This window comes from Gopherus flavomarginatus, chromosome 10 (assembly GCF_025201925.1).
Source record: "Gopherus flavomarginatus isolate rGopFla2 chromosome 10, rGopFla2.mat.asm, whole genome shotgun sequence".
Taxonomy (NCBI): Eukaryota; Metazoa; Chordata; order Testudines; family Testudinidae; genus Gopherus; species Gopherus flavomarginatus.
In genome coordinates, this window is record NC_066626.1 from 46,937,077 (window position 1) to 46,962,826 (window position 25,750).

The 25,750-nt window shown below is 39.4% G+C and overlaps 1 protein-coding gene across 5 annotated transcripts in view; it reads left to right on the top strand.

Annotated features, from left to right (window-relative positions):
* SLC38A11 (solute carrier family 38 member 11) overlaps positions 1–25,750 on the top strand; it is a 37,651-nt gene extending 11,901 nt beyond the window's left edge. For 4 of the 5 annotated variants that reach the window (XM_050968950.1, XM_050968947.1, XM_050968949.1 and 1 more), the window contains 6 exons: positions 1,758–1,837; positions 14,944–15,014; positions 15,781–15,942; positions 18,291–18,403; positions 20,353–20,484; positions 24,790–25,750. In XM_050968950.1, the coding sequence (XP_050824907.1) occupies positions 1,758–1,837; positions 14,944–15,014; positions 15,781–15,942; positions 18,291–18,403; positions 20,353–20,484; positions 24,790–25,038 (807 nt within the window). In that variant the 3' untranslated portion in view covers positions 25,039–25,750. The remainder of the gene's footprint in view (positions 1–1,757; positions 1,838–14,943; positions 15,015–15,780; positions 15,943–18,290; positions 18,404–20,352; positions 20,485–24,789) is intronic. The other variant, XM_050968951.1, reaches the window with a different exon arrangement.

The window sequence follows — 25,750 nt, forward strand, 5'->3', positions numbered from 1 at the left end:
GAATATAAAGGGACTTATCACACTTACATTTTAAACATTTTGAACAAGCACTTTAAATTCATAATAACTTCATTGAATGAAAATGAAATATACTTACAGCAAGTGTTGACATGATGGAATTATATGCAGTGTAAAACAACTCAACATTCTGTAATTTCATTAAATTATCATTTTCTATAAAAGAAGACCCTAAATATTTTAATGAACAAACATTCCCCTCTTAGCATGAATAAAATCTCATTTATTGTAAATATTGCCTTTGTTGCTTGGATTGCTTGCAAATATTGCTAATTTCTAAAAGTATTAAAAACAAATTCTAGTTCTGTTAATGTGGAACTTTCAACAAAATGAACTTTCTTCATTGTGCTCTGAAATCAGTTTTAGATTTGACTGTTGAATTTTTGATCACTTTCTTCACAGGCATGGATTGCTTATATTTAAATTAATTTTAATTTGTAATGAAAGAGTAGAACATTTTGATGGCTTGCCTAGAGTATTAATCAGCTCCTCTCCTTACTAAGGGTCCATCTAGGCTACCCGTTGTATCGGCAGGTAACGATTGATTTCTCAGGGATCGATATATCACTTCTCATCTAGACGCAATATATTGATCCCCGAAATCGCCCCCGTCGACTCCGGAACTCCACTAGCGCGAATGGCAGTAGTGGAGTCGACAGGGGAAGCTGCGGACATCAATCCCGCGCCGTGAGGACGAGAGGTAAATTGATCTAAGATGCTTAGATTTCAGCTACGCTATTCACATAGCTGAAGTTGCGTATCTTAGATCGATTCCCGCCCTCCCCCAGTGTACACCAGCTCTAAAGCCACTCAACTGACTGAAGTAAGGTGCATTTGGCTCTAAGACCAATGCTGCCAAACTGCAACCCTTTTTATGCCTGGGGGCAACCACAATCTGGTTTGCAGCTACTTAATCTTACATCATCATCTCCCCCTAAGAATGTAGCTCAAATCATTTGTATAATGATGACAGCGGGGAAGCAATAGTGTCCATGCTTATCAGAATGCAAAATTGAGGCCTATGTATATTAAATGTCTTTACAATTGCATGCTTTATAACACCTTAAGCTTAAAACGTTTATAGATGTCTCATGTGTCCTAAAAGATATAAAGCCAAATTCAGACCAGCTGTAAGCAGATGCAACTTCACTGACTTCCATGAAGTTGTACTTGCTTAAGTCTGGGTAGAATCTGTCTGATGTTTCGTAATTTCAGATCATGTTGTGTTATACAACCACTCAGATACAGGAAAAAATTGCTGTTCACAGGAAGGGACTCGCCAGCCTGCATTCTCAAAATACAAGGGAAGAGAGCCATATTTGCTGCTACACAAACAGCAATCCTGTACCTCCATAATTACATTTGCCATTTACTCATAAAATAGCTACAGTGGGTCTGATTTTTCAGAGCTGCTGAGCACTCACAATTCTAAATGAAATAACCAAAGATGCTCAGCATTTCTGCAAACAATCTCTTTGTAGAAGCAGTGAACTAAAGGCTCAATTGGTCATAAAGCCGTTAAAAGACAATGACAGCAAATAAAACATGGAAATCTTGGAATGCTTCTTTAAAAACAAAGACCTGCTTCTCTGGAAAGGCAGACACTTTAAAAATGTATCTATGCTATTAATTTCACTTTTTGGAAGAAAGAAGAAAGTTTTCAAATAGAATAATGCATTGTTAAAACTACTGAAATTCCAACCAGCGAACTGATAAAATGTTTGAATTGTAATTTGCAGGTATCTTTTATTTCTCTGATTTTAACAGCTGTAATCCTGGTCATTGTGATGATAAGGGCAGCTACTCTTAGCCCACTAGTGTAAGTATTTTTTATCACTTCTGGCTGCCACAGAGTGAATTTTACAAATCAAATGTACTTTCTCTATTATGATTATATTGCATTTGTATGTGTAGAAGTAAAACACCAGGTCTTGTCTCTTTTAAGGACTGGAAATAACATACATTTTACTAATAGCAAATTGAAAAGTTTGTTTTAAACCTGCTGTTCAGTTCTATTGAGATTAGAATTTATGATATAGGGAAAAGGAAGCGATGCAGCTATGTATGTGGTGGTTTAAATTCTTCTCAGTAGTTTACTCAGATTATGGCTGAAATCTCATCCCTAACTCATCTATATTGTGCAGCTGTGTCCTGGGATTAGAACATCTTACACATGGCATGCAAGATTGTCCATTATTGCAGCAGGTTCCATAGACAAAAAGCTAGCTTATGCCTGATTCAAGCAGGGGCATTCTTTTTCTTGCATCTCCTGAACAAGGGACCATTTCCAGTAGCAGTTGTGTGCTTGGAAGAGCATAGGGACTGCTTCCATTTAGCATCTGGTGTGTGAATTACTCCAAAGGGAAAAGCATGGCCATAGCCATGCTCTGCCCTAGCACTAATCTAGGTAGCAAGCCAACTGTACAAAGAATGCTCAGTGGACATACTCCCCCTGCATGGTGGAGTGTTGGCAGAGAAATCATGGCTCCTAAGACATAGTTGTTCCCAGAATTCCTCCCGGAATGGCGCATGAGTGCAAAAGTAAGCCAGTGCCTTAATGGCCCAATCTGGTTCAAAGTAGTATAGATTGAGGATGGTATTTCAGTCTTAAAATTCTGCATTCTTGCTCATAATTGTGCACACCCTTAATACCGCTTTGCATGTTTTCTGGGTTAATATGTAGTGGTTTAAAATTATTAGATTAAATCTACTTTTATGATAAGGATGTGTTGCTTGTAGATACTGTTTCTGATCTTTTATTTCTTCTCATTCTCTCCTTCGAAGACAGTACTTTCAGAAATGATGATTCTGAGAGTAGATGTCCTTGAAATGTCATGTCTAACTGTTTTTCACATAGGGGACAGTCAAGTTGGAGCTGATGTTAAATTAATGTAATTAATATTGACATTTCACTGTTCATTGAAATAATGATTTCAAATTCCAGAACTTGAAAACAAGTAGGGGAAAACAAAAAAAGGTTGAACTATACAGTAAATAAAAACACCATTACATCATTCTCAGCTTAATAAGCAGGCAGAAATTGCACTCTGCTGCACTTTGAGAAATACTTGGTATTGCAGTGTTCCGAATGGTTCACTGCATGCATTTGTCGTGGTAATCATTTTTGTAATTCTGCTACAGTAAGGTTTTTGTGGATCTAATGCTCCTTCTTCATAAACCCAAACATTTGCTTTATCCATTGTTTAATGAATGGTGTCCTCAGTTGTATGTGAAATTCTCGTAGTAAGGAAAACAGCCTTTATTTGAACGTATAATTAACTTTTTATCCATTGGTTTTGTTTATGCAGTATTTTCAGTGTTTGTACAGTATGTGAAATAGCATAACTGTTTGAACATTGCTTCACATAACCATTTATTTGTCTTGTTTGATCATTGTCTGATAATTAAGCCAATCATAGGGCATATTTTGTTTAGTGTTGGCACAGGAGCTAGAATGGCAGTCTTGTTTCTGAAAATGTGACAAATGTACATGTGTTCGATCCATAAAAGATGATCCATTCAGCTCTGTGTTTTTCCTTGTTTTGTTTCAGTGGAATGATCTGGTAAGCTGTGGTTTCTCTCAGAGCTTGTTAAATGCACATTTGAAAGAGAGATTTCTAACTCCCTTGTCAAAAATGAAGTAATATATAATGGCTACTGATGATGACCTTGTTACTATGGTAACACCATCGTAATAGTGTATTGTAAAACATGGGGCATTGTTCAGGGTTTTTTTAAATTAAAAAACCAATGATGACTTTTTAAAAAGTGATTTTGGTATTTTATGGTAGATTATTTTGAGGCTTCTTTGAGACACTTTTTTTTTTTTTAACACTTCTCCTTTCAAAATCTAATCTAATAAAGAGACTAACTTTTCTAAAAGCCCCATAAACCTTTTTCTGGTATCTATTTCTAGTTGTACATTTAGAATGAGACATATTTTCATTGTGTAAACCTTTTCACCATTCCCAGCCAATGGGAGCTGCGTGAAGCGACGGCCAGCACGTCTCTGCGGCCCGCGCTCTTTCCCACAGCTCCCATTGGCTGGGAACGGCGAACCGCAGCCACTGGGAGCTGCGGGCAGCTGTGCAAATGTAAACAAAATGTCTGGCGGCTCACCAGCAGATTACCCTGATGGGCCGCATGCAGCCCGTGTGCCACAGGTTGCCCACCACTGATCTAGGTACTTACTATGTGGACGGGGCCATATATCCCCATTTTACAGTCGAGGACCTGAGCAGAAACTGCATTAAATGACGTGCCTAAAGCCATAGAGAATGTGTCTGGCTGAGCTGCGAATTGAACCTAGGTCTCTTGAGTCCCATTTCAATATCCCGCCTGCTAAAGGGGAGTGAATGGGAATAGTCTTTCTGTCTTGCAACATTTAAGAGATGGGGCACATGTTTCTCTTTGCAGAATGGATATCAAGTCATCCGCCACTTGGACAGATAGGTGTCAGTCCAAGGTTGGGAAGAATAAGTGTCTTTCTGAGTGAGAAGGGGTGGTGATACCAGTATGGTGCTAGCAGTGTATCAGTACAACAGGTCTTGATTCACATAGAAATGAGCCAGAAGCCAGTACAAGGAATGAGAGAATTCCATCTTTTCAAGCTACTACCATGACTAGGCCTTGGGTTTACAGAGGTTTATTAGATTCAAGTTAAATAAACTTGTGGCTTTTAAAAAAAAATTCAACCATTTTCAACGAATATTGCATTTGTGTCCTCATTTGAACTTGCCTTCACCATGTTAGATTTTATTTATATTGCATGTCTTATTCTTGCTTTTAAAGCAGCAACTATGTACTGCAGTCTTCCTTCCTTGTCTTGTGACAGTTCGGTGCTGCCTCCTTCACCACCAGCGTCTTTGGACGGATGCTTGGGCTTCTGAATTCTGTTTGGCTCTTAGAGGGTTTTCTATTCCCTTTGCCTTTAAAGAGGGGACTGGGAAAGTAAGCCAGATCTCCCTAATATATCTTGGGGGACCCAAAATATATTTTTAACCTAGTCTGACATTTTTTCTTTTAAATCCTTTTTGTATTCCTATAAGCTTGTCATGTATTTTTCTTTATTGTTGATGTAACTGAGAAAATTTAAAAGTCTCACTGGTTAGCCTAAGCTTTAAATTGTCTATTCAGGTGTCCCTAGGGTTCAGTCAAAATGTGCCAAGAGGCAGACCTAAAGTAAACCTTTTTGCCACACTTATTTCCTTTGAAATGCAATTTTCTTGTATTCTTCTGGGAGGCTTGTAGTAATTTGGCATTGTTCAATACCAAACCATGCTTTAATGTTAATGTTCAGTTAATCTAAAAACTAAGACATCTGCTTTTTTGTGTGGGTGAGGGAGTGGGACTGAGGGGGATTTTTATTTTATTTTATTTTATTTTTTGGGGAAGGCTTCAGAAATAATTGATATTTGCATCAGGATATTTTTTTATTTTGACTTTTTTTCCCTTATGGCATAAGTAGCGTCAAGGCATTATATATTTTTTTCAGTTTTGCTTTCATTGCAAGTCACCTATATAAATAAATAATCACTGCAGTCTGAAGCTGACAGTGTAGCTGCTAAGAACATCCAGTGTGCAGCCTACAGTTTTTGCCCTCATTACATTTGAGAGGTTGTGGAGTAAAAAAAAGACTGTTTCTCCCTCATTTTACTTCCATCTGCTTATACTGGGTTAATTTTTTAACACATTCAGAAACAACAGTGAGTTAGGATTATCTCATCTTCAGAATGTAACAGTCTTCAAACACATTCATATTGCATTAAGCTATTTCATGTCTTAAGGATGAAATTATGAATATACATTGATAGAAAAGGGATGATAGGTAATGCCATTTATAAAGACAGAGCATTTTAACTTTTTTTGGTGTTGATTTTGAAAGAATACCATTATGTCAGTGCCTGCATAATAAATAAATCATCACAACATTTCTGAGAGCAACCTCTAAAGATCACACACAAATGTAGCTGTGAGAAAATTATGCATCTGGCAGCTGATCACAGGAATGAAACACCAAGTGTTCAAGAAAACAGCATGAAAGTAGGAATATGATGCTCTCTTGCTCCTTAATAATCATGTAACGACCAAAGAAACTTTACCATATAGTGAAATCTAAATTTAAAAACAAAGACATTCTATATTTACACCACTACTAATCAGTTCATTAAGAAAGAGTGGGGAAATACACAATTATGTTCAAGTAGGGCCATGCCAGAATTTTAGATGATGTCACTTATTTTTAGATAATTTATTTTCCTTGATGGTCAGAAGGACCTCTGTCAACCTCTGCTATGTACATCGGCCAAACTAGACAGTCGCTACGGAAAAGGATAAACGGACACAAATCAGATATTAGGAATGGCAATATACAAAAACCTGTAGGAGAACACTTCAACCTCCCTGGCCACACTATAGCAGACCTTAAGGTGGCCATCCTGCAGCAAAAAAACTTCAGGACCAGACTTCAAAGAGAAACTGCTGAGCTTCAGTTCATCTGCAAATTTGCCACCATCAGCTCAGGATTAAACAAAGACTGTGAATGGCTTGCCAACTACAGAACCAGTTTCTCCTCCCTTGGTTTTCACACCTCAGCTGCTAGAACAGGGCCTTATCCTCCCTGATTGAACTAACCTCATTATCTCTAGCTTGCCTGCATATATATACCTGCCCCTGGAAATTTCCACTACATGCATCTGATGAAGTGGGTATTCACCCACGAAAGCTCATGCTCCAAAACGTCTGTTAGTCTATAAGGTGCCACAGGATTCTTTGCTGCTTTTACAGATCCAGACTAACACGGCTACCTCTCTGATACTCTGTCAATTAGAAATTAAAGGCTAACTTGAGCATTATTGATTTACCTTTCGTAATGTTGACTAAGATTAAATTCAATGGCTACAGTTTTTGAAATAGTTTAATCTAGAGCATAAAACTAACATTCCACACTCCCTATTTCATTCTACAGTTTTGCCACAGAAAAGAAACTGAATTCCACAATTTAAGTCTATAAATTTAGAAGTCAAACCTGAATTAAATCTGCTGTCTGGTGCTTCATTAGAAGAGTCATCTTGATAATTGCCAATCTGCACCTTAATATAGCAGTTTTATCACCGATCTTCCATTCAAGAAGATGGAAATCTTGCTGGTACAAAACATGCAGCTCATCTGGTACAAAAGTGTGACTCTTGTTCCTCTTTTGTAAATACTTCTTTTATTTTAATGAGCTCTCTATACCTGCTGTGTGTGGCTGGGCTGAGATTAGAGATAACCTTGCTCCCTCCATCGTCTGAAAAACCAGGCTCGCTGTCTCTTATTTGACAGTGTACAACACTAAAGACAGAATGATTTCCCCTCACAATGGATTTTGTGATGGAGCCTTTAACATTTTAATAACAAAAAAGACCCAGATATATTGTGACCAAACAGTTTTGTCTGGGTCTGACTCCAGAGCTTTATATGATGCACCTTCCACCACAACAGCATTTGTAGCCTTTCTGTTCTTGGACTACAAACAGTGGGGATTCCCCAGCATTCTTTACATTAGCCAGCACCTTTATTGTGATATACATTCTATTGGTATCCTGGAGACTGAATACGGTCTTACTTTATCTGGGAAACGCATGTCTCAGGCCACACACCTCAGTAGAGTAAGCAATTAGAATTACTTGCCAATTCTGTCTTGCTGTTGGCTTCATTTAATTTGTGGCCTCTTCATTGTTGATTGGGCTAGTAACCTCCCTTAAGATCTCTTTCAGTTTAATCCTCTCCTATTTTTGCTGCAGGTATCAGGGCTAAATGGCCCCATACATTTTTCCTTTCTGCTCCTCTTACAACTTATACTCTTCCTTGATTCATCCATTGTCCTTCATGTTCCACCTTCCTCCTGTCCTGGATGTCAGCCAGCGTTTACTCCTTGTGATTGTTGTTGTTTTAGTGTTTCTCTATGCTAGCTTCCATTTCATGTCAATTTCCACTTAAGCTCCTCCACTCTTTCTTTCAGAGAAGAAACTATTTAACGTATTGGATGCTGGACTCCATGTTTCTTAAACTAAACTAGCTTATTACAAAGAAAACTATTTAACATGGCACTGTAACTGCAGCTATCCTTATGCACACAGACTGACTTCTTGGTGCTCTTCAAAACTCTTCCCTCTTGCAACTTGTCCTCCCTTTAAGTTCCATGAAGGTTGCTAAAGCCTTTGTGATCTTCATCCCCCACTGAGATAGAGGGAATAAATGTAAGAGGTCAAATTAGAATTCCAGAGCTCCTGGCTTTCAATCTAACAGTGAACTAGACATCACAGTTAGTGTTTTCTTATACAGCTCACTGTGTTTTTGTACTGCCACTGAGTTTCTGCTTTTTAAATTCCAGTTCAGGAATAAATTGAAGAATGTGTCCCGTAAGGGACAGACGTCATAATGCTTCCTATAAAAACAGAAAAATCCACTTAATTGAGTGATACATTCTTTCCATTCCTATTTTACATGTTAAGGAAAATGTTAAGGGATATTTTATTTTATTTTATTTTATTTTTTTATATATATATATATAATATATATATATATATATATATATATATATATATATATATATATATATATATATATATATATATATATATATAATATATATATATATATAATATATATTTATATATATATATATATATATAAATAATAATTTTGTGTGTGTGGTATTGCACTGTATGGATACTATGTGGAGATTAGTGCAAACTGTGGTTATTAAGTTCTGTTCCAGTACTGAGAGGTTTGGTTATTTACTCTAAGAATATAGGATAGGATGCACTTCCTGAGTATGGTTAGGTTTAAGAATTTTACTTTTCTGGAGTTATTCCCAAATAGCACAATCTCAGTTTGGTGTCACATATCCGGACAAGATGGTTGTGTTTCAGTCAGAGCAGTTAGTGTTTCATGTCATTAATGCACAGTCCATTTATTAACAGCAGGTACTCAGGCTCTCATAGGTTCTGGAACTAGGAGTGCTGGGGGTGCAGCAGCAACCCATGGTTTGAAGTAATTTCCATCATGTACACGGTTTACAGTTTGGTTCAGTGGCTCTCAGCACCCCCACTATACAAATTGTTCCAGTCCTCCTGCAGGCTCTTGAGTATTCATACTGTCTAAGGATTGACTCTTTAGACATCTCTATTCACAACCCCATAGCTGAAGTTCAGAATCCTACCATCATTTCATTTTTAAACTCTTTTATTACATATAACATAGCTGTAAAAACTCCATTTTATTTAAAAATGTTCATGCAAAGAAATGCATGTGGTGATGGAGGCATTTTACAGGCATTTTCAAATCAGCTTGAGCTTTACAATAATTTTTAAATGTCAGTGGTATTAAAACCATTATTTTATTTTTCTGGTTGCATTTTAAATGGTCAGTTAACTCATAAGATATTATATAAATACAACCTACTGCCTCTGTATTCCCCTCAGATTTATTTCCAACAAAGCACCTCCCTCAGGCTTCCAGCTCCCTTGCTGTTGTCTCCCTTGGGTGAGGGCCCAGGCCACTCTCCCTTCTGTCTGGGGTATTTCCAGTCTGCACAGTTCCCCACCTTAACCATGTTATTCCCAGCACAGAGAGGTTGCCCAAGGACACCTTCTTGCTTTCTCTTCAGTTAAGACGTGAATTGCTACAGAGATACAACACAGCACTTCCCGTGCAAGCCAACTTTATTCTTAAGGTAAAAAGTATTACAGAGAAAATGTATTAAAAACAATAAAAGAACCTACACACATGCTAATAAGCTTACCAGAGTTAACCCTAACCCTAACATGGATTCTGGCAGGAACAGTCCTTCAAACCCTCACCCAAGGCTTATTCCTCGTGATTACCAGTTTATCATAGCTTTAGCTCAGAAGAAGCACAGATCCTCCAATCCTACCCTAAGGATGGGGCCCTCCATGGACTAGGGATCCTATCCATTTTGCTGAATGAGGAAGAAGGCCCTAACTCAGTTTAAATCCAAGTTATTTATACAAAACCCCTTCCTTTGTCTGCTGGTCCATGGAGAATCTAGTTTGAGCTAGTATGTTTGGACTTTTCCAGGGGAGGGATTTCTCTGGAGATATTACAATCTGAGTGAATTTGCCTACTCGCTCAGTGCAGTTCTCCTATTTACCATTCCCATGGAAATACATACAGTTTCACAACAACACATATGCAATTTTATTTTTAATACACTTGACCCCATAGGTATTAATCTAATTTAAAAATGTTTGATTTATGTCAATAAAGTCCATTTAGGACATTGCAGGAAATTGTCAGTCTTTCACAACCTGCACTTAATATTATAATGGAAAGGGTTTTAGGATCACAATTCTTGGTTAGAAAGATTTCACAAATTCTTTTTGAATACTCAATTCTGTCAAAGGATAATATAAATTAGTTTTCTCCATGTCTATGTATTGAAAAAAATCTGACTTCCAGTGGCAATAGAACTAAATTGCTATGATGCTATCATGGTTTAGTTTAAATATTGTAAATCCATTTCTGTTTCATACATTTTAGTATGTTAGAGTGCTTTAAAAAATGTACCATATTTTGTAAACTGGCCAGCAATAAATAGCTATGTCTAATGTAATCGCTAATGTCCCTGATTTGAAATTGTCAGTGTTAAACCAAGGATGAAATTGATTCAATGTTTTTTTTTTTTTAAAGAATGATTATTTTTTATATTTGTACAAATCAAAAGTCTCTTAGATTAACATATATACATATATCAATAAAGAAAATAAAGCCCAACTAAAGCCTCATTTGCTTTTCTCCCCACCACTAAGGCATGCATTTAGACAGAATGTAGGCATTAATTTTTCAATAGCTTGGCTTTAGTTGGTATATCTTAGCTTCAGTTACGGTGCCTGTTTTTAAATAGTTGATAAATTTTGTGATTATTTTTATTTGTTTCATGAATGTGTTTCTGATGGCAAGGAACAGAGCAACCATGTTGCAAGTAATCTTGCTCCTACCTTATCTCCAATATATCTCATCCTGACCTGAAATGCAGTGCCAGCTCCAGGCACCAGCTTACCAAGCAGGTGCTTGGGGTGGCAACTCTGCAGCGGGGCGGCACTTTAAGGTATTCGGCGGCAATTTGGCGGAGGGTCCCTCACTCCCGCTCGGAGCGAAGTACCTCCCGCTGAATTGCCACAGATCGCAATCATGATCGCAGCTGCTTTTTTTTTTTTTTTTTTTTTTTTTTTTTTTTTTTTTTTTTTGGGCTGCGTGGGGTGGCAAAACCCCTGGAGCCGACCCTGCTGAAATGCAGTTAAGGTCCTGAGTTTTTCTCCTGTTCAGAGAGACCCAATAAGGCTAAATGGTATAGTAGTTCTATGATGTGGTGCTGTATTAATTTAGATGGAATCAGGGCTGGCTCCAGGGGTTTTGCTGCCCCAAGCAGCCAAAAAAATAAAGCCGCAATTGCGATCTGCAGCAATTCAGTGGGAGGTCCTTCGCTCTGAGTGGGAGTGAGGGACCCTCCGCTGAATTGCCGCCAAATATCTTAAAGTGCCGCCCCGCTCCAGAGTTGCCGCCCCAAGCACCTGCTTGGTAAGCTGGTGCCTGGAGCCGACTCTGGATGGAATAAAGGGACCCAAAGAGCCAAAGGTATTAACAGGACCCTGTCTCTGTCCAACATTAAACAATTTTTAACAAAATTTGGGGTTTATATACAGAGACCAAACACACCATTAAAAATCCTTTTAACCCTTCATTAAAGATATAGAAAAGAAGGAAAAACAGAGCATTTGAAATGTAAAGTATTAAATAAGACTTTCATTTTAACAACGGCCCTTTAACCTTTAGCTGGAAAGAGTTTTAAAAAGGCAAAAAACCCTCAATTGACAATGTCTTAGATGGTATTAAAGATGGTAATATGTGTCCTTTTTGGGGGGCGGGAAGTAAGTTTGTTGAGATAGGCTGGAGTTGCTGTAGTTGCTGCTGCTCTTAAAGTCTGATTCCATTTCCTAAGAGACAAAACAAGATGAACACATGCAAGAGGGGAGAGAACAGAATGGCAAAGATAGAAAATGCAGCTTCTGTCTCTGATACTGAGTTTCACTTGCAATATGACTGCTAGAAAAGACACAAGCACAACACACAGTCTTATCAGCTACTGTGAAACCTGGCAAATTTATACCAGCATCGGGCTGTTACAGGCCATTTCTTTCAGCTGCATTTCTAGTCAGAGGCTTACAGCAGTATTGCAGAATATGCAGTCTTGGCCACCTCAGGCAGACTTTTATTAAACAGAAGGCAAAAGGAGAGAGATTGGAAAGAAGAAAATAAGATGGGGAAAGAAAAGGAAGTGGTGGGGGGACGGAAGAGAGAGAGAGAGAGAATCCCAGGTAGTGTGTGGGATTCTGATGAAGCCAGTACAAGTGACGATGTCACCTGGTCTGATCAGGACATCTCTCAGGATCAGGATGAGAAAGGCCTGGGGTCCCAGGAGATGGAGGGTCTGGCAGCCATGATGATGAAGCTTGCTCTAGTACAGAGATTCTCAACCGTTTTCTTTATGAGACACTCAATCTTGCTTCTTTATGAGACATGCCTCCCTCCCCTTCCCCCCCCCCAACAAGCTATAAAAACTCCCCAGCCCACCTCTGCCACAGTAAGTGATTTTCTGCATATAAAAGCCGGGTTAAGCACATGCTTAAAACCCTTTCACTTCAAGTTTAAGTGCTGTCATGAATAGTGATATTTTTTTGAATCACAGCCAAATATGCATCTGGATCTAATAAGCCATATTTCTAAAATGGAAAATGAAGATTTTCCTATTTGGTTTACATGAATTTAATAGTAAAGGAATATAATTTATAAAATAACCCCAACATTTTAATATATGGAGGCTGGAATAATCAGGTCATTGCTGTTATAAAATCTGTTCTTAGGAAAAGCCTGACACCTTTCAAGAAATGGGAAGATAATGAATGCGGGGAGAGAATGAACAAAAAAATAAATCTGTTTTGAAAGGGTTTTAAAGTTTGGCAGCAGTAACATCTAAACTAACACCTGCTAAGGAAATTGCTGCTTGAAAGAGCTGATTTAGTAACAGAGAGGGGGAGAGAGAAACAGAGGTGGTGTGATGGTTGTGACATGCTGTTTTGCAGTGAAGGAGGAGTACAGCAGCTGAGGCAGCAGGTGGCAGCAGCTTCCCCTCAAAACAAAGTGGAAATTGAAGCAAGCAAAATTAGCAGCAGCTAGCTGTATGGCAGCATTCTCCACTGTAATGCCATTTTGTCTGTTCTGAAGAACTTCTGTAAAAGAAGTGCTCAGTTGGTATACAGCTTCCACCTGGTATGTGAACAGATTGCAGCTTAGAAAAAGGGTGTTCTTGCTTCTCCGTTTCCCTAGAGTGTGCATCAACATATATGGAGCTTCTAAATTGTTTTACAGGATGGAACTTCATGTATCAATCTCTGGATCTGATTTAACAAAGATTGTTGCAAACTTTCGTTTCTGGGCCTGAATTTAAATTGCATTCTGCCATCATTCCCTGAATATATTTTAAAATGGAGATTGACAACAGTTTAGACTGTCAAGACTCTCTATATAATAAGATGATAAAATTATGCCCAATTTGAAAAATACATAAATCAAAGTGGTAACTGCAGCCCAGTGACAGGTAAGACATGAATTCATGTAGTGGAAACTGTTCTGTTTGACTGTTGATTATTTCAGTATACACTTTGGGCTTGCCTCCACAGGCACTTATTCGTAAGGTGAATTTAAGCTGCTATGGTTCTGTTGGTGTAACTCCCTGTGCAGACCCTTCTACCAGAATAAAAGAGTGTTTTTTTTGTTGTTGTTTAGCTTATGTTGCTTTGGAAGCAGTTCAAGCTAAACTGAAGAAAGGTACTCTTATTCCTGAATAAGAGTGTCCACATGGGAAGTTATATCAATCTAGCTATTGCTGTTTAACTGTGTAAGTATATCTGGAAAAATCTCATGTATTGACAAGCCCCTAGAATGAAATTTATTTCCTCTGTATAAAACCTGAGTAAATTCAGGGGAAAAGGGGTGGTGTATAAGGGTGGGGCGGCAAAATCCACCAAAATCTACCAACCTATGACCAGGGCTCAGGGCTACAGCAGTTCTCCTTTGTCCCAGCTTGCTGCTGCTTTGGCATACAGTCACTGCAGTTCTTCCATGCAACTTGTGGGGGGTTGATAAAGTCATTGAAGCCACATAATACAGAATTCCTTGGCTCCTTCCTTATCCTGTCCTAAAGTCCCATATGCAGGACTGTTCTAGTTGTACATCCTTAAATTTATTTCTTACCTCAGGGCTCCGGGGATATGCAAGACCCTCCCTACCAGAGGGAATATCACTCCCTGAAGAACAGACATATTTGGCACTGTGGGGTTGCACAAATAAGGGCAGAATTTGTCGCACTTGGACTAAAGCCCTAGGAACAAATGTGGAGCTCCCATTGAAATCCTCAGGATCTATATGTGCAGATCCAGAGGAAAAATCTGTCCCATAATATTCAGAGTAGAGATCTACAGTATTATTTGGCTAACCTGACCGCATATGGGGTCAGCACCATGGCCTTCACTGTCCTCATTGCCATTTCCAGATGTACCACATCCAAAGAAGTGGCAATCTTTTTTTTTTTTTAAGTTACAATACCAGAACTATTCATTAAAAGTGCTAATACATTGCCATAAGCAGCACTCCTAGAAATGATAGTTTTATAAATACAAGGGGAAAAAAGGATATCTCTTAATGACAAACATTTTATTACCAAAGCATCATGATCTAATGTGCAGAGGAGTTCTTTTCAGAAGGGTCTGCCTAGCCTTACTGTGTTATATGTAGTATTTTAAAATAATTCTAATCATTGATCACCTATAGGGGACATTCGATTAAAACAAATTTCTGTTTTAGACCCAAAACAGAGAATGCCTGGATATTTGCAAAGTCTAATGCAATACAAGCCATTGGGGTGATGTCATTTGGTAAGTGTGTGTGTGTGTGTGTCTGAACATCTCTTCTCAATCTGCAGTCAGCCCTAATGATTGAAAGAATTTTACTTTACGACTGGATCTGCATGGCAGATGCATTTTCCCTTTACCTTAGTGTTAAGCTGGTTTAGGCAAAATTAGAGCTAGCCCTAATCATTTCCCATTAGCCAGAATTAAGCCTTTATTCAGGTTTGGATAAATCTCCTCTCATATGCCTAGTCCCCACTCTAACTTCTACTCTCACTGTTCTGATATCCCTCTGGAGGCTCTAGTGTGCTGGTACTCTGAGGTCTTCTGACTGCTTGTTACTGCACAACATGCCTGTTGTCCCAGAGTGGGAAATGTCACATCTTCTGTTCATCTGTACATTCTGGGGCATAGTTAACAGAGAAGCCCCAGACTGGATCATGGTGTAAAACCTGATGGGCGCACCAGAAGGAGGCACTGGAGATTGAAGTGGAATTGTGAGCAGGAAGCTGTGTCTGGGGTTGGTAGGGGAGAACCAGGTGGCATTGTTGGGGATGACAAATCAGAATCATGTGGGCTGAGTGGAAGGGGGAGACCCACGTAGAATGAGATAAATATCCAAAATGTGATGCTGTTTGATGTTTGCTATGTACTGCACCCTTCATTTGTATTTGTAATAATGAATGATTTAAACTGCTATATTTCCACTGCCCTGGAGTACACTAGCTTAGCTTTGTACAAAATTTTTATTTTTAATGAAATGTATGTTTTTTTTAATTGTCGTGTGTTTCAGCATTCATTTGCCATCATAACAGCTTTTTAATCTATGGCTCTTTGGAAGAACCCACTCTGAGTAACTGGTCTCGCATCACTCATGTGTCTGTCTCACTGGCTCTTTTTATCAGTGTGGTGTTTGCTGTATGTGGATATGTGACATTTACCGGCTACACAGAAGGTAAGATACTCTATGTGTCTATTTTAAGGCTTATCTTGGCTTCTGACACTTTCCACCCTTTTTGTTTAAGGTTCAGTTAACTCCCTGCAGGGTAGAGAGAGGAGGAAATGCCAAGCTGATCATTGTCTTTTTATTTATACTTTGAAAATAAATGTGTGGGATTTACCCTTCTTACCTAGTAGTCAAAAAATATGGGAGTGGGATGAGAAGCCAGCCCAGGGTCTATGCTGTGGAAGATGGTGTAGACTCAAGAGCAGAGCCCTGCTGGTGGAAAGTCCACACCAACGAGATACACATTAGCACAAAACTGCTTCCCTCTGTTGGAAAGATTGCATGGGTTTAGCAAAGCACAAAAATAAACAGCACTGCCCAGAGGTAGAGCATGGCCAGAGTGGATGGGGAAATATGATGAGTACATATAAAAGCTTAAATAGTTTCCACACATCTCCTCAACACACTCTGCTGGCAGTGCTCTTATAGTGGCTAACTTAGAGCTGTTTCCCATGTGCCCAGCAGAATCTTATCAGAGTTTAGCAATGATACTTCCATCACCTGCACTCCTTCAGGATGAAATTGCCCGGGAGTGCAGGTGGCTAGGCTGTCACTGACTGGTATGACTGACACACAAATCTCTGTGGAAGAATTGAGCAGCTGACGGGGAAAAACTCATTCCCTGTTGCTGAGGGGGAAAAGACACATTCTGAGAGTGTGAGGGGGCCGAGGGGAGTCAGCTTCCCTTCTAGCAGTGAGGGGAGAGTGAGGTTGGTGTGTGTAGGGAGCAACTTTCTGTCTAGTATTCCTAAAAACATAGTCTTTTGCCTTGAGGATCCTCTGCCTAAACAGAGTTACATTTTTCATATGCACAACTCAGTTATGCACTTTGAAACTGCAGCCTAGATTATTAATGTCAGAAATGTACCATAGGGTTCTCACTGTCTTTGTAACAGATTTTGCTCTCTTTCTGTCTTTGGGAATGAGTGGGAAGAGAGAGGTAAGCGTTAAGGGAGGAAGAAATTTGTTAAATACATCATTGTTTCTCAAGTCAGCCAAACAATTTTAGAGACATTTCTTCAGTTGTTTCACAATTCTTTTACAGTCCAGTTTAAAGCTGTAAGAGAAGGTTTATCACCTCATTTTTTTTGTGGCAGACAGCAGCATTTAGCTGTGCTTGGCGCAGGGGATTTTCACTCCCTTCCCTCCTCCTTCTGCCCCCATCTGTTTATCCAGGAAAGCAACCTACTCTAGTCATTGCTTGTACCCATCCTTCTAGATGGACTGGTTGAGTACAGAATGACTAAAAAATATATTTCGAGACTGGGAGAATCATACCTTCCTATTTTGTGTGTGTGTGTGTATATATACACTAGACACTATAGTATATTATGCACTAATTCCATCTCATCATCCATCTTTTTCACCAGTTCCCTCAATTTCTTCTTTCTCCAGAACAAATCTGGTTGTTTCTTGAGCTCTACTGGACTCCTAAAAGTAGCAAGTCATATATAGTATAATGGCAATCAGAGGTGGAAACGACCTGGTAGGCCATCTAAGTATAGTCTTAAGATTTTTTCATGTTCATCGTAAGTTAGTCATTCAGCCTGAACTAGATCCCATGGTCATCTTTCCCCGGGGTCCTTTGCTATAATCACTAGGTGAGGTGTTTACTTGAATTGTATAGCAGTAAAATAGTAAACTGATGCAAAAGGAATTATCAGTTAATAATCCATATGTTTACATAGGGCTTTGAAGGTTTGAAATCCCTTAGTATAGTGTTGCAGCTGTGATTAGATCCTGTAATATGATGCACAGGAAATTCAGGTCTCTGGCTGTACACATCTAGTCTTCCTTATGTGATTGTTCTTGTCCTAAGAATAACAAAAAGGAAATCTGTTTTTTTTAACCAAATGTTTTTCTTTCTAAAACTGTGTCACATACCGATTGGAGAAAAAAAAACAAACACACACCAGAAGCACCATTACAAAGTAATCTCAAAAAGAAAGCTGCAAAAAATAGGATGACAATAGGCTTAACCCTGTAATATGTGTATGGTAGATAGATAGATAGATAGATAAGTAAATAGTTAAATGGAAATGATCTTGAGAATACAAGAAATAATAGAAAATGCTGTTACTATCGGGGTGGTTAAAGTTAATCACAAATTACATTCAAAATTATTTAATCATTGTTTTCTGATTTGTGTGTCCAAAAGTGGGTCAGAAAATCTCAAATTTTTGTATACAGTTGCTCTGGTGACTTATCTCTCTATTTGCATAAGTGTAAATGTCAGCTAATAATTAGCCACAGTTGTCATTAATTTGAAAATAATTTCATTTTTCACTGTTCTCTAGGAGATATATTTGAAAACTATTGCAGAGACGATGATCTTACTACATTTGGAAGGTTTTGCTATGGAGTCACTATAATCCTGACTTTCCCCATTGAATGTTTTGTGACTAGAGAAGTGAGACATTTTATCTCTTCTTCCATGATGTTTTTAATCATATGCTTAATGTATGTAAAATACATGGTGAGATCTGTCCTAATAGCAATTACTGACTAATCTTATGTAAATATCAATACCTAATGGCCTGGTGCATGCTAGCTATAGCATTTAGTGGGCTTTTTCTTGTGATTTCATAAACTTAGTGTAACCCTTCTGCCCCTCTGAGTTGGCAGCAACAAGGGCCGGGCTCAGTATCCAGGGGTTCCATTTCAATAACACAATGCAAAACCGGCTCGAGCACCTACTCAGTGACCTGGGAAATTACATGCCACCCCCTCGGGCGCCTCTAGGAGGCAATACTTCCCCACTCGCAAGCATGGAGCTTGAGTGTAGCAAAATCCTTTTAATAAAGGAGGGAAACAATGCAGCATCACATTGGAGAAACACCGCAAACAGGATTATAACACAAACCATAAGCAAAAACCCACCTCCAAATACGTTTGGCAATGTCCTTTCCCTCTTAGGGTCTTAAGTTCAATCATCCCAAAGTCCAGCTACCCGAAAGTCTCTGGTCAGTGCCACCCCAGAGTTCAAAAGTTTATCTGCAGAGTTTTATCCCCCCAGCCTGGGTGGAAATGGTGGGAGGTGCACACAGGGTGTTAAGGGGCACCTTACGTGGGCCAGGGCCAACTGCTTTGCTTCTCTGTGGAGTTCTGCTGCAGCCTTCACCACGACCAGTTCTACTACACCAGCTGTGCCGCTCCTCCAGCTGACCCGTGAGCCACTCGAGCCGTCCCCACAAACTGCTCCACTCCGCTCCGCTCACTGTTCCATGGGCTGCTCCAACATGCTGCAAACCACTCCGCTCTGCCAGCCACTTAGCGATAGATCTTCAGGCTCCCCCACTAGTTAACACAGCACTCAGTGATCTCAGCTCAGTAAGCTTAGCTCTTTTAGTGATTTCAGCTTGTAGTAGGGGAGCCCTGGTGCTGGTGCACCATTGGCCCAATGTGAATTCAGCTCAGCAGCCTCTAGATAGACTCCTAATGGAATCAAAATTAGCTCTACTCTTCAACAGTGGAGAGAGGAGGATGTGCAATTGGTGTTCCAGGCCCTCAAAAAGGGCCAGTCCCCAACCTCTCTCATTTCAATGGGGTTTGGCATCCATGTCCCTTGTCTAGCAAGTGCTACTTAATTGATATTGAGACATCTCTGTCATAAAGCAGTCTCATAGTTCCTCATTCACATAATCAGGGTGACAACACTTTATTCTTCCTGCCCCAATAACAAAGAAATTGGGGATCCCAGAGCTGTCAAAATAACCATCCCAGGATGCCATGGGCTATGCTAGGTGGGGTGGGTGTGCCAATGCAAATACCTAAAATTCCTTTCTACACTTCCCATAATTCACCACCAGATGTCAGGGTAGAGCTCATCCTGACTCTGCTTACATCAATATTGTTGTCTTGAATACTGCTGCTTAAATTCTCAGTGTGGTATAATGGAACTCGCACATAATGACTCACACAGTATAATATTCAGGAGGTGGTTGTAGCTGATTGGGACAGGGGATTTATAGCAAAGTAGAGGGAAAATCCTGGAATATTTCACTGTACTGTTATCAATTAATGGGAAACTTGTAGGAAATCTTTTCTTTTAATAAATGACTTCATGGTAAGAAGGTTTCACTGTGTTTATCAGATGAAAGAGAATAATGACACTATGTCCTGAAAATATAGGAAAGTCAAATGTTGGGGGGTTTTGCATAATTTTAATATGAAGTAATTTCTGGAAAAGGAGGGACACCTCTCACTGAAGTCAAGAATTTGAGATGGTTGAGAGCCATAACATTCTCACCCGCGCCTTTCACTTTCATTATAAATCATAGCATATAGAATTTAAAACACGCTGCTTGTTAAAATAAATAAATGGCCAAAGTAAAGTTACAAACTGTGTTTTCATTTCAGGTAATTTCCAATGTGTTTTTCAGTGGGACCCTTACCACCATTCTCCATGTTGCTGTGACAGTAATTGTTGTTGCTGTAGCCACAATCATATCTTTAGTGTATGATTGCCTTGGAATAGTTTTAGAGCTGAACGTAAGTGCACCTAATGCTCCATTATTTACTAATCACTCTTTAATATAAATGGAATTCTGAAAAACTACAATATTCTCTTAAATGCCACATAGTATAGTGTTAACAGTGTCACAGAAGGAAAGGAATTATTTGTCTCCACAGAAGATAAGATAAAAGAACAATGTCCTGAAGCTAAGGAAGAAAAGTTCAGGCTGGATAGTCAGAGGACTTTCATAACCTTCAGGAGTAAATGTGCAGTGGACTAGACTTATCAAAGGATGTGGCTGATGGCTATGGACCAGGACTATCAGTAGTTAAGTACAGGTTAGATAAGACAGTGGATTATAATGGGACCTGTTAAAATCTTGACACTTATTGTTAGGAAATAATTAGAGTTACTGCAGTATTACAGGTATCTCATGTTGAGTCACTACCTCCTCTAGCCATGGCCCTTCCCCAGGTAGTGCTGCTGACTTTTGAGCCTGGATTCCTGTCAAGCTCATGGCAGAAGGGCGGTTGCAACCAATTTCTTCCACTGCTATTGGACTTTCCTTTGCATTTGAGCCACCAACAATGTCCTCACTATGGGAAGGCCAGAGCTGGGGGGTTCAAAAATGACCTCCTAGGAGGGAAAATACATCTCTTGCAAAGTGTCATCCCTAGGTCTCTGATACTGTCTCAGATTGAAGGCAGAGGGTCCAAAACCAGGGATTCAGTTTAAAGACAGATACTAAGGTTTTTCTTGTCTTTAATACTTACACAACACAAAGTGTTAAAGAATGTGTAACAGAGTAGCTGGCCCATTAAGTGAAACTGGCCTCAGCACTCCTGTTCCAGGCCAAGAGTTCCCAGATGGGCCAGTTAAAACGGCAGGGCAGCATTTGGGGAGCAATAAGAGGCCTTGTGAGATCTAGTGAGAATCAGAGCAGACTGAGTGAGGTAGGAGAAGAGAACTGTCAAAGAAAAAAGGTGCTTCCTGGGAGAAGGCTAAAGGTAGGAGAGCAGCAAGAAGGATTTGCTGGCTGGTGTCTCTAAGCCAAAAAGATAGGGCCAGATGTCTGAAAGCAGAAGGAGGAGGAGCAGCAGCAGAGGGAGTTGCCTGATGACCCTAAACCAGAGCCAAGGGCCAGAGAAGGCTGAAAGAAGAGAAAGCAGTGGAGAGGCTTACCCACTGGCATCTCCTTGCTGGAGAGCTGGACCAGAGGAACGGTAAAAGAATACTCCAGGCAGAGAGGCTGTGGGAGTCCCCGCTGGAAGGAACAGGGTTGCACACCGAAAGAAGAGGAGTATTATTTACACTGGGGTGATATGGACTATGTTTTGGGATATATTATGGAGTCCTTACACGTTTGTAAATAAATTGTTTGGGACTAGAAGATAAGATTGCATGGAATTACTGGGGACTCAAAGGGAAACTGAGGAAATGGGCCACTTGCAGGGCTGTGCTGAGTCCACAAGGCAGTGTCTGGGAGGGGCCACTTGCAGGACCGGCTTTAGGGCGATTCACACAATTCCCCTGAATTGGTTCCCACGCCCCTAAGACGCCCCTCAAAATCCCTAAGGACCTTCCGCTGATGTGCCGTCAAGGGCACCAGCAGCCAATAGAGCTGCCGCCGTTGTCCTCGACAGCAGCTCAATCAGTGCCGTGGAAGAAGGAGCCTCCACTGCCATGCCACCGAAGGCACTGGAGCCAAATGAGCTGCCACTGAAGTCCCTCCACTGTCTTAGGCAGCAGCTCTTTCAAATCGAGCCCCGCAGTGCCTAAAGCTGGCCCTGGCCACTTGTTACAGCAGGGGTAGGCAACCTATGACGCGTGTGCCGAAGGCGGCACATGAGCTGATTTTCAGTGGCACTCACACTGCTCAGGTCCTGACCACTGGTCCAGGGGGCTTGGCATTTTAATTTAATTTTAAATGAAGCTTCTTAAACTTTTAAAAAACCTTATTAACTTTACATACAACAATAGTTTAGTTATATATTATAGATTTACAGAAAGAGACCTTCTAAAAATGTTCAAATGTATTACAGGCATACAAAACCTTAAATTAGAGTGAATAAATGAAGACTCGGCACACCACTTCTGAAAGGTTGCCGATCCCTGTGTTACAGTCTGAAAACTGGTTTTTCTGGTAAAAACATTTCCACCTTGTGGAGTCTTGTATGTGAACGTAGTTTGTTAGCCAATCTGAAATAGTAATAATAGAGGAAGCAGACTACGTAGCTCATCAAAACATGCCTGTGTTATTAGCCAGTCTAAATTTATGGTAACTCTAGTTTTTAACCAGTCCTCTAGCTTCAGTTTCAGTCCAGATATTTATAATAAAACATGCCTAATAGCAACTGAGCTCCTTGAGCCTATCTATTTAGTGTAATGAAGAGAAGATTAAGGCGTGACTATAAGTACCTGCAAGGGAAAAAATATTTAATAAAGAGCTCTTAAATTTAGCAGAGAAAGATATAACATGATCCAACAGCTGGAAGTTGAGGCTAGACAAATTCGGTTGCAAATAAGGTGTACATTTTTAACAATGAGAGTAACTAACCTTTGGAACAATTTGCCAAGGGTTGTGATGGAATCTACATCGCTGACAATTTTAAAATCAAGTGGATGTTTTACTAAAAGATACACATTAGGAATTATTTTAGGAAGATCTCTGGCATGTGTTATACTGGCGGTCACACTAGATTGTCGCAATGGCCCCTTGTGGCCTTGGAAACTATGAATAATATAACAGGTATGGGTATGTCATACTTCAGGGTGTAGTAGCAGGGGGTTTGAGAGAGCCCTGTAATAAGAGCCACTGCTTCTGATAGATAAAAGGAACCTAAAAATGGCTGTCTGTTTCTCAACTAAGTAAAATGAACAGAATCCTAGGACCTGGTTCTGCAAGCTCTATTGAACTCGGTGAACGAGAAGGAAGTGAGTTGTGAGCATATCCTTGGATCTGCCCACAAGTAACAGCTTGAAGGATTAGGGCCTTGGTGAGGAACATGTTCTCTGTATTACAGTTTAATTTCCACCTAAGCAATGAGAAGAAGCTTTATAACAGCCACATTAGCTGCTTGTGCTCACACTGATACTGGAGATCTGATCCTGCTATCCAGATAAACTACCTGACTGGCCTCCTCTCAAATCATTGTTACCTGCATAGTTTCTTTCCAGTTAATCCTTTCCAAATTATAAATAGCTTAAAATAAGCAAAAGGGCCATTTAATTGCTCCATCATGCAGCCTGAATGAAGGGTGCATAGTACACCCATTGATTTCTACCAGGTCTGTAACTGATGTCTGCCAGTAACACTTCCCAGCATGACAATATAAGTAACAAGAAAATTACAGATGAATGAAACAAAGACACATTAATGTATGGATTGCTACACCCCCTGTAGTCTCTCTAATCAACAAATTTATGGATACTCTTAACTGAAATTAATGCAGACTACTCATAAAGCGTGTGTCAGAGGGTGGCAGGTTCCAATGTCAGGCACAGAAATGCAGAGCTCTCTGATGGCAAATGAAGCATGGCTGCAACAATATTATAGCCTGCACTGGTGCTTACTTAAGAAAATACTTCAGCACATTCTTAACTCCATCCCTACCCAGGACAACGCTTAAGAATGTGCTGGACTTGTAATTAGTTCCCTTAAAAGTTCATGACATGTGTAAGTGTTCTCCTGAACAGGGATGCTTTCCTGACTGAGGGTCTGTCTGTGTTTGGAGGCATTGCTCAACAATATTGTTCTGAGCAGCTGCTAGGAGCAAGTTAAACTGCTGCATTGATGTTTATCATGCACTGGAAGCTTTTCCTTGTTTTACTGAAAGGTAAAGCTTGAAGGAAATCCAAGTAGGTGCTTTGTGATAGTGCATGAAAGAACTGTAAGGATTAATGAATAATACTGCCTCTTTCTTCTAAAACCTTATCAGGAAATGTTCCTAAATATTTCATATGACAAAATATTTCAAAGCTATTCAAACTATGAGATTTACTGTACTTCTGGAGCTGATATTTTTCATGTAACTTTGGCTTAATAGAAAGCAAGTTCATGCAGGCTAAAATTTCACCCTGTTACAGTAAAATCAATAAGTTGTAACTGTTTCTTTCATCCTGAGACATTTCAAATTATAGTGCAGACTCCTTTGCAATCTGCTTGGATTTTGGTGATTGAAACCACGCAGAAGAAAAGCCACTATTCTAGTTTCTTTTCATAAGAAACTTTTTGCACAGATCTAATTACCATTTAACTGTAAACTAATTATAAATGTTTGTTTTGTGCTGGAGATGTGAATATATGCGCTTATTGGTTTTTTTTTGTTTCCTCCTACCAGGGGATTCTCAGTGCTACTCCACTTGTTTTTATCATCCCAACAGCATGTTATCTGAAGCTGTCTGAAGAACGATGGAACTATTCAGATAACCTCATATCCGGCCTGATTCTTACTGTTGGTGTGTTAGTGATGACAGTTGGATTTGTTATGACTATCTTGCATCCCCAAGAATGTAGCCATGGAAAAGAAATGGTCTACTGCTTCCCTAATAATGCCTCTCTTTATAACAGTACACTTCCACCTTTTTAGCCAACTTGCCAGTCCTGAGTCTAAAGGGCCTGTCATCAGTCTGTACTAATTTAAATATGACTGGGACAGGGTCCTCTTATGTTTTCTTATTGACTAAGAATCTTAAACTGTACAACTATATTTGTGTATTGTGTTTTATGCTATTGTCTTTTTCTAGATGAGAATTAAGCTTTGACTTTTAAGATTGCATTGCATCAAACCTGACTATTCAGTTGAGCCTCACTAAATTGGATGAATAACTCAAAAACCAATTGCTAAGGATGTAATTTTGCAAATTAGCAAATTAGTAATCAAATACAATTAAAAAACATAGATTAGGCATCTCAAAGTGTACTTTCTCTAGTCATTTAACAAATGGAGTTTTAATTACTTTTGATAACGCTTATAGTAAACATACTCTAGTATATTTTCTAGAAGTCCTGAAACTGTATTGTTAAGAGACCTCGCCATACCACTCTACTATTAAATCTTTGCTGAGAAGTGGGGATAGCCCCACTTCTATAGTAGTGTATCTGTAGTGTATCTGGCTTAGAGTGAAAATCACCTTGGTGCAGAGGACCAATACAAATGCAAGACCTGTGCATTTAAGTGGGGTTTAAGTGGTACTTTGTTGGGCAGAGGACCAACACAGTCTGTGCACAAGTGCAGTTTTACTCATTGAATAGTGAATTACAAGGTTGTTTGCTGTTTTTATTAAAAGGATTTTATACGA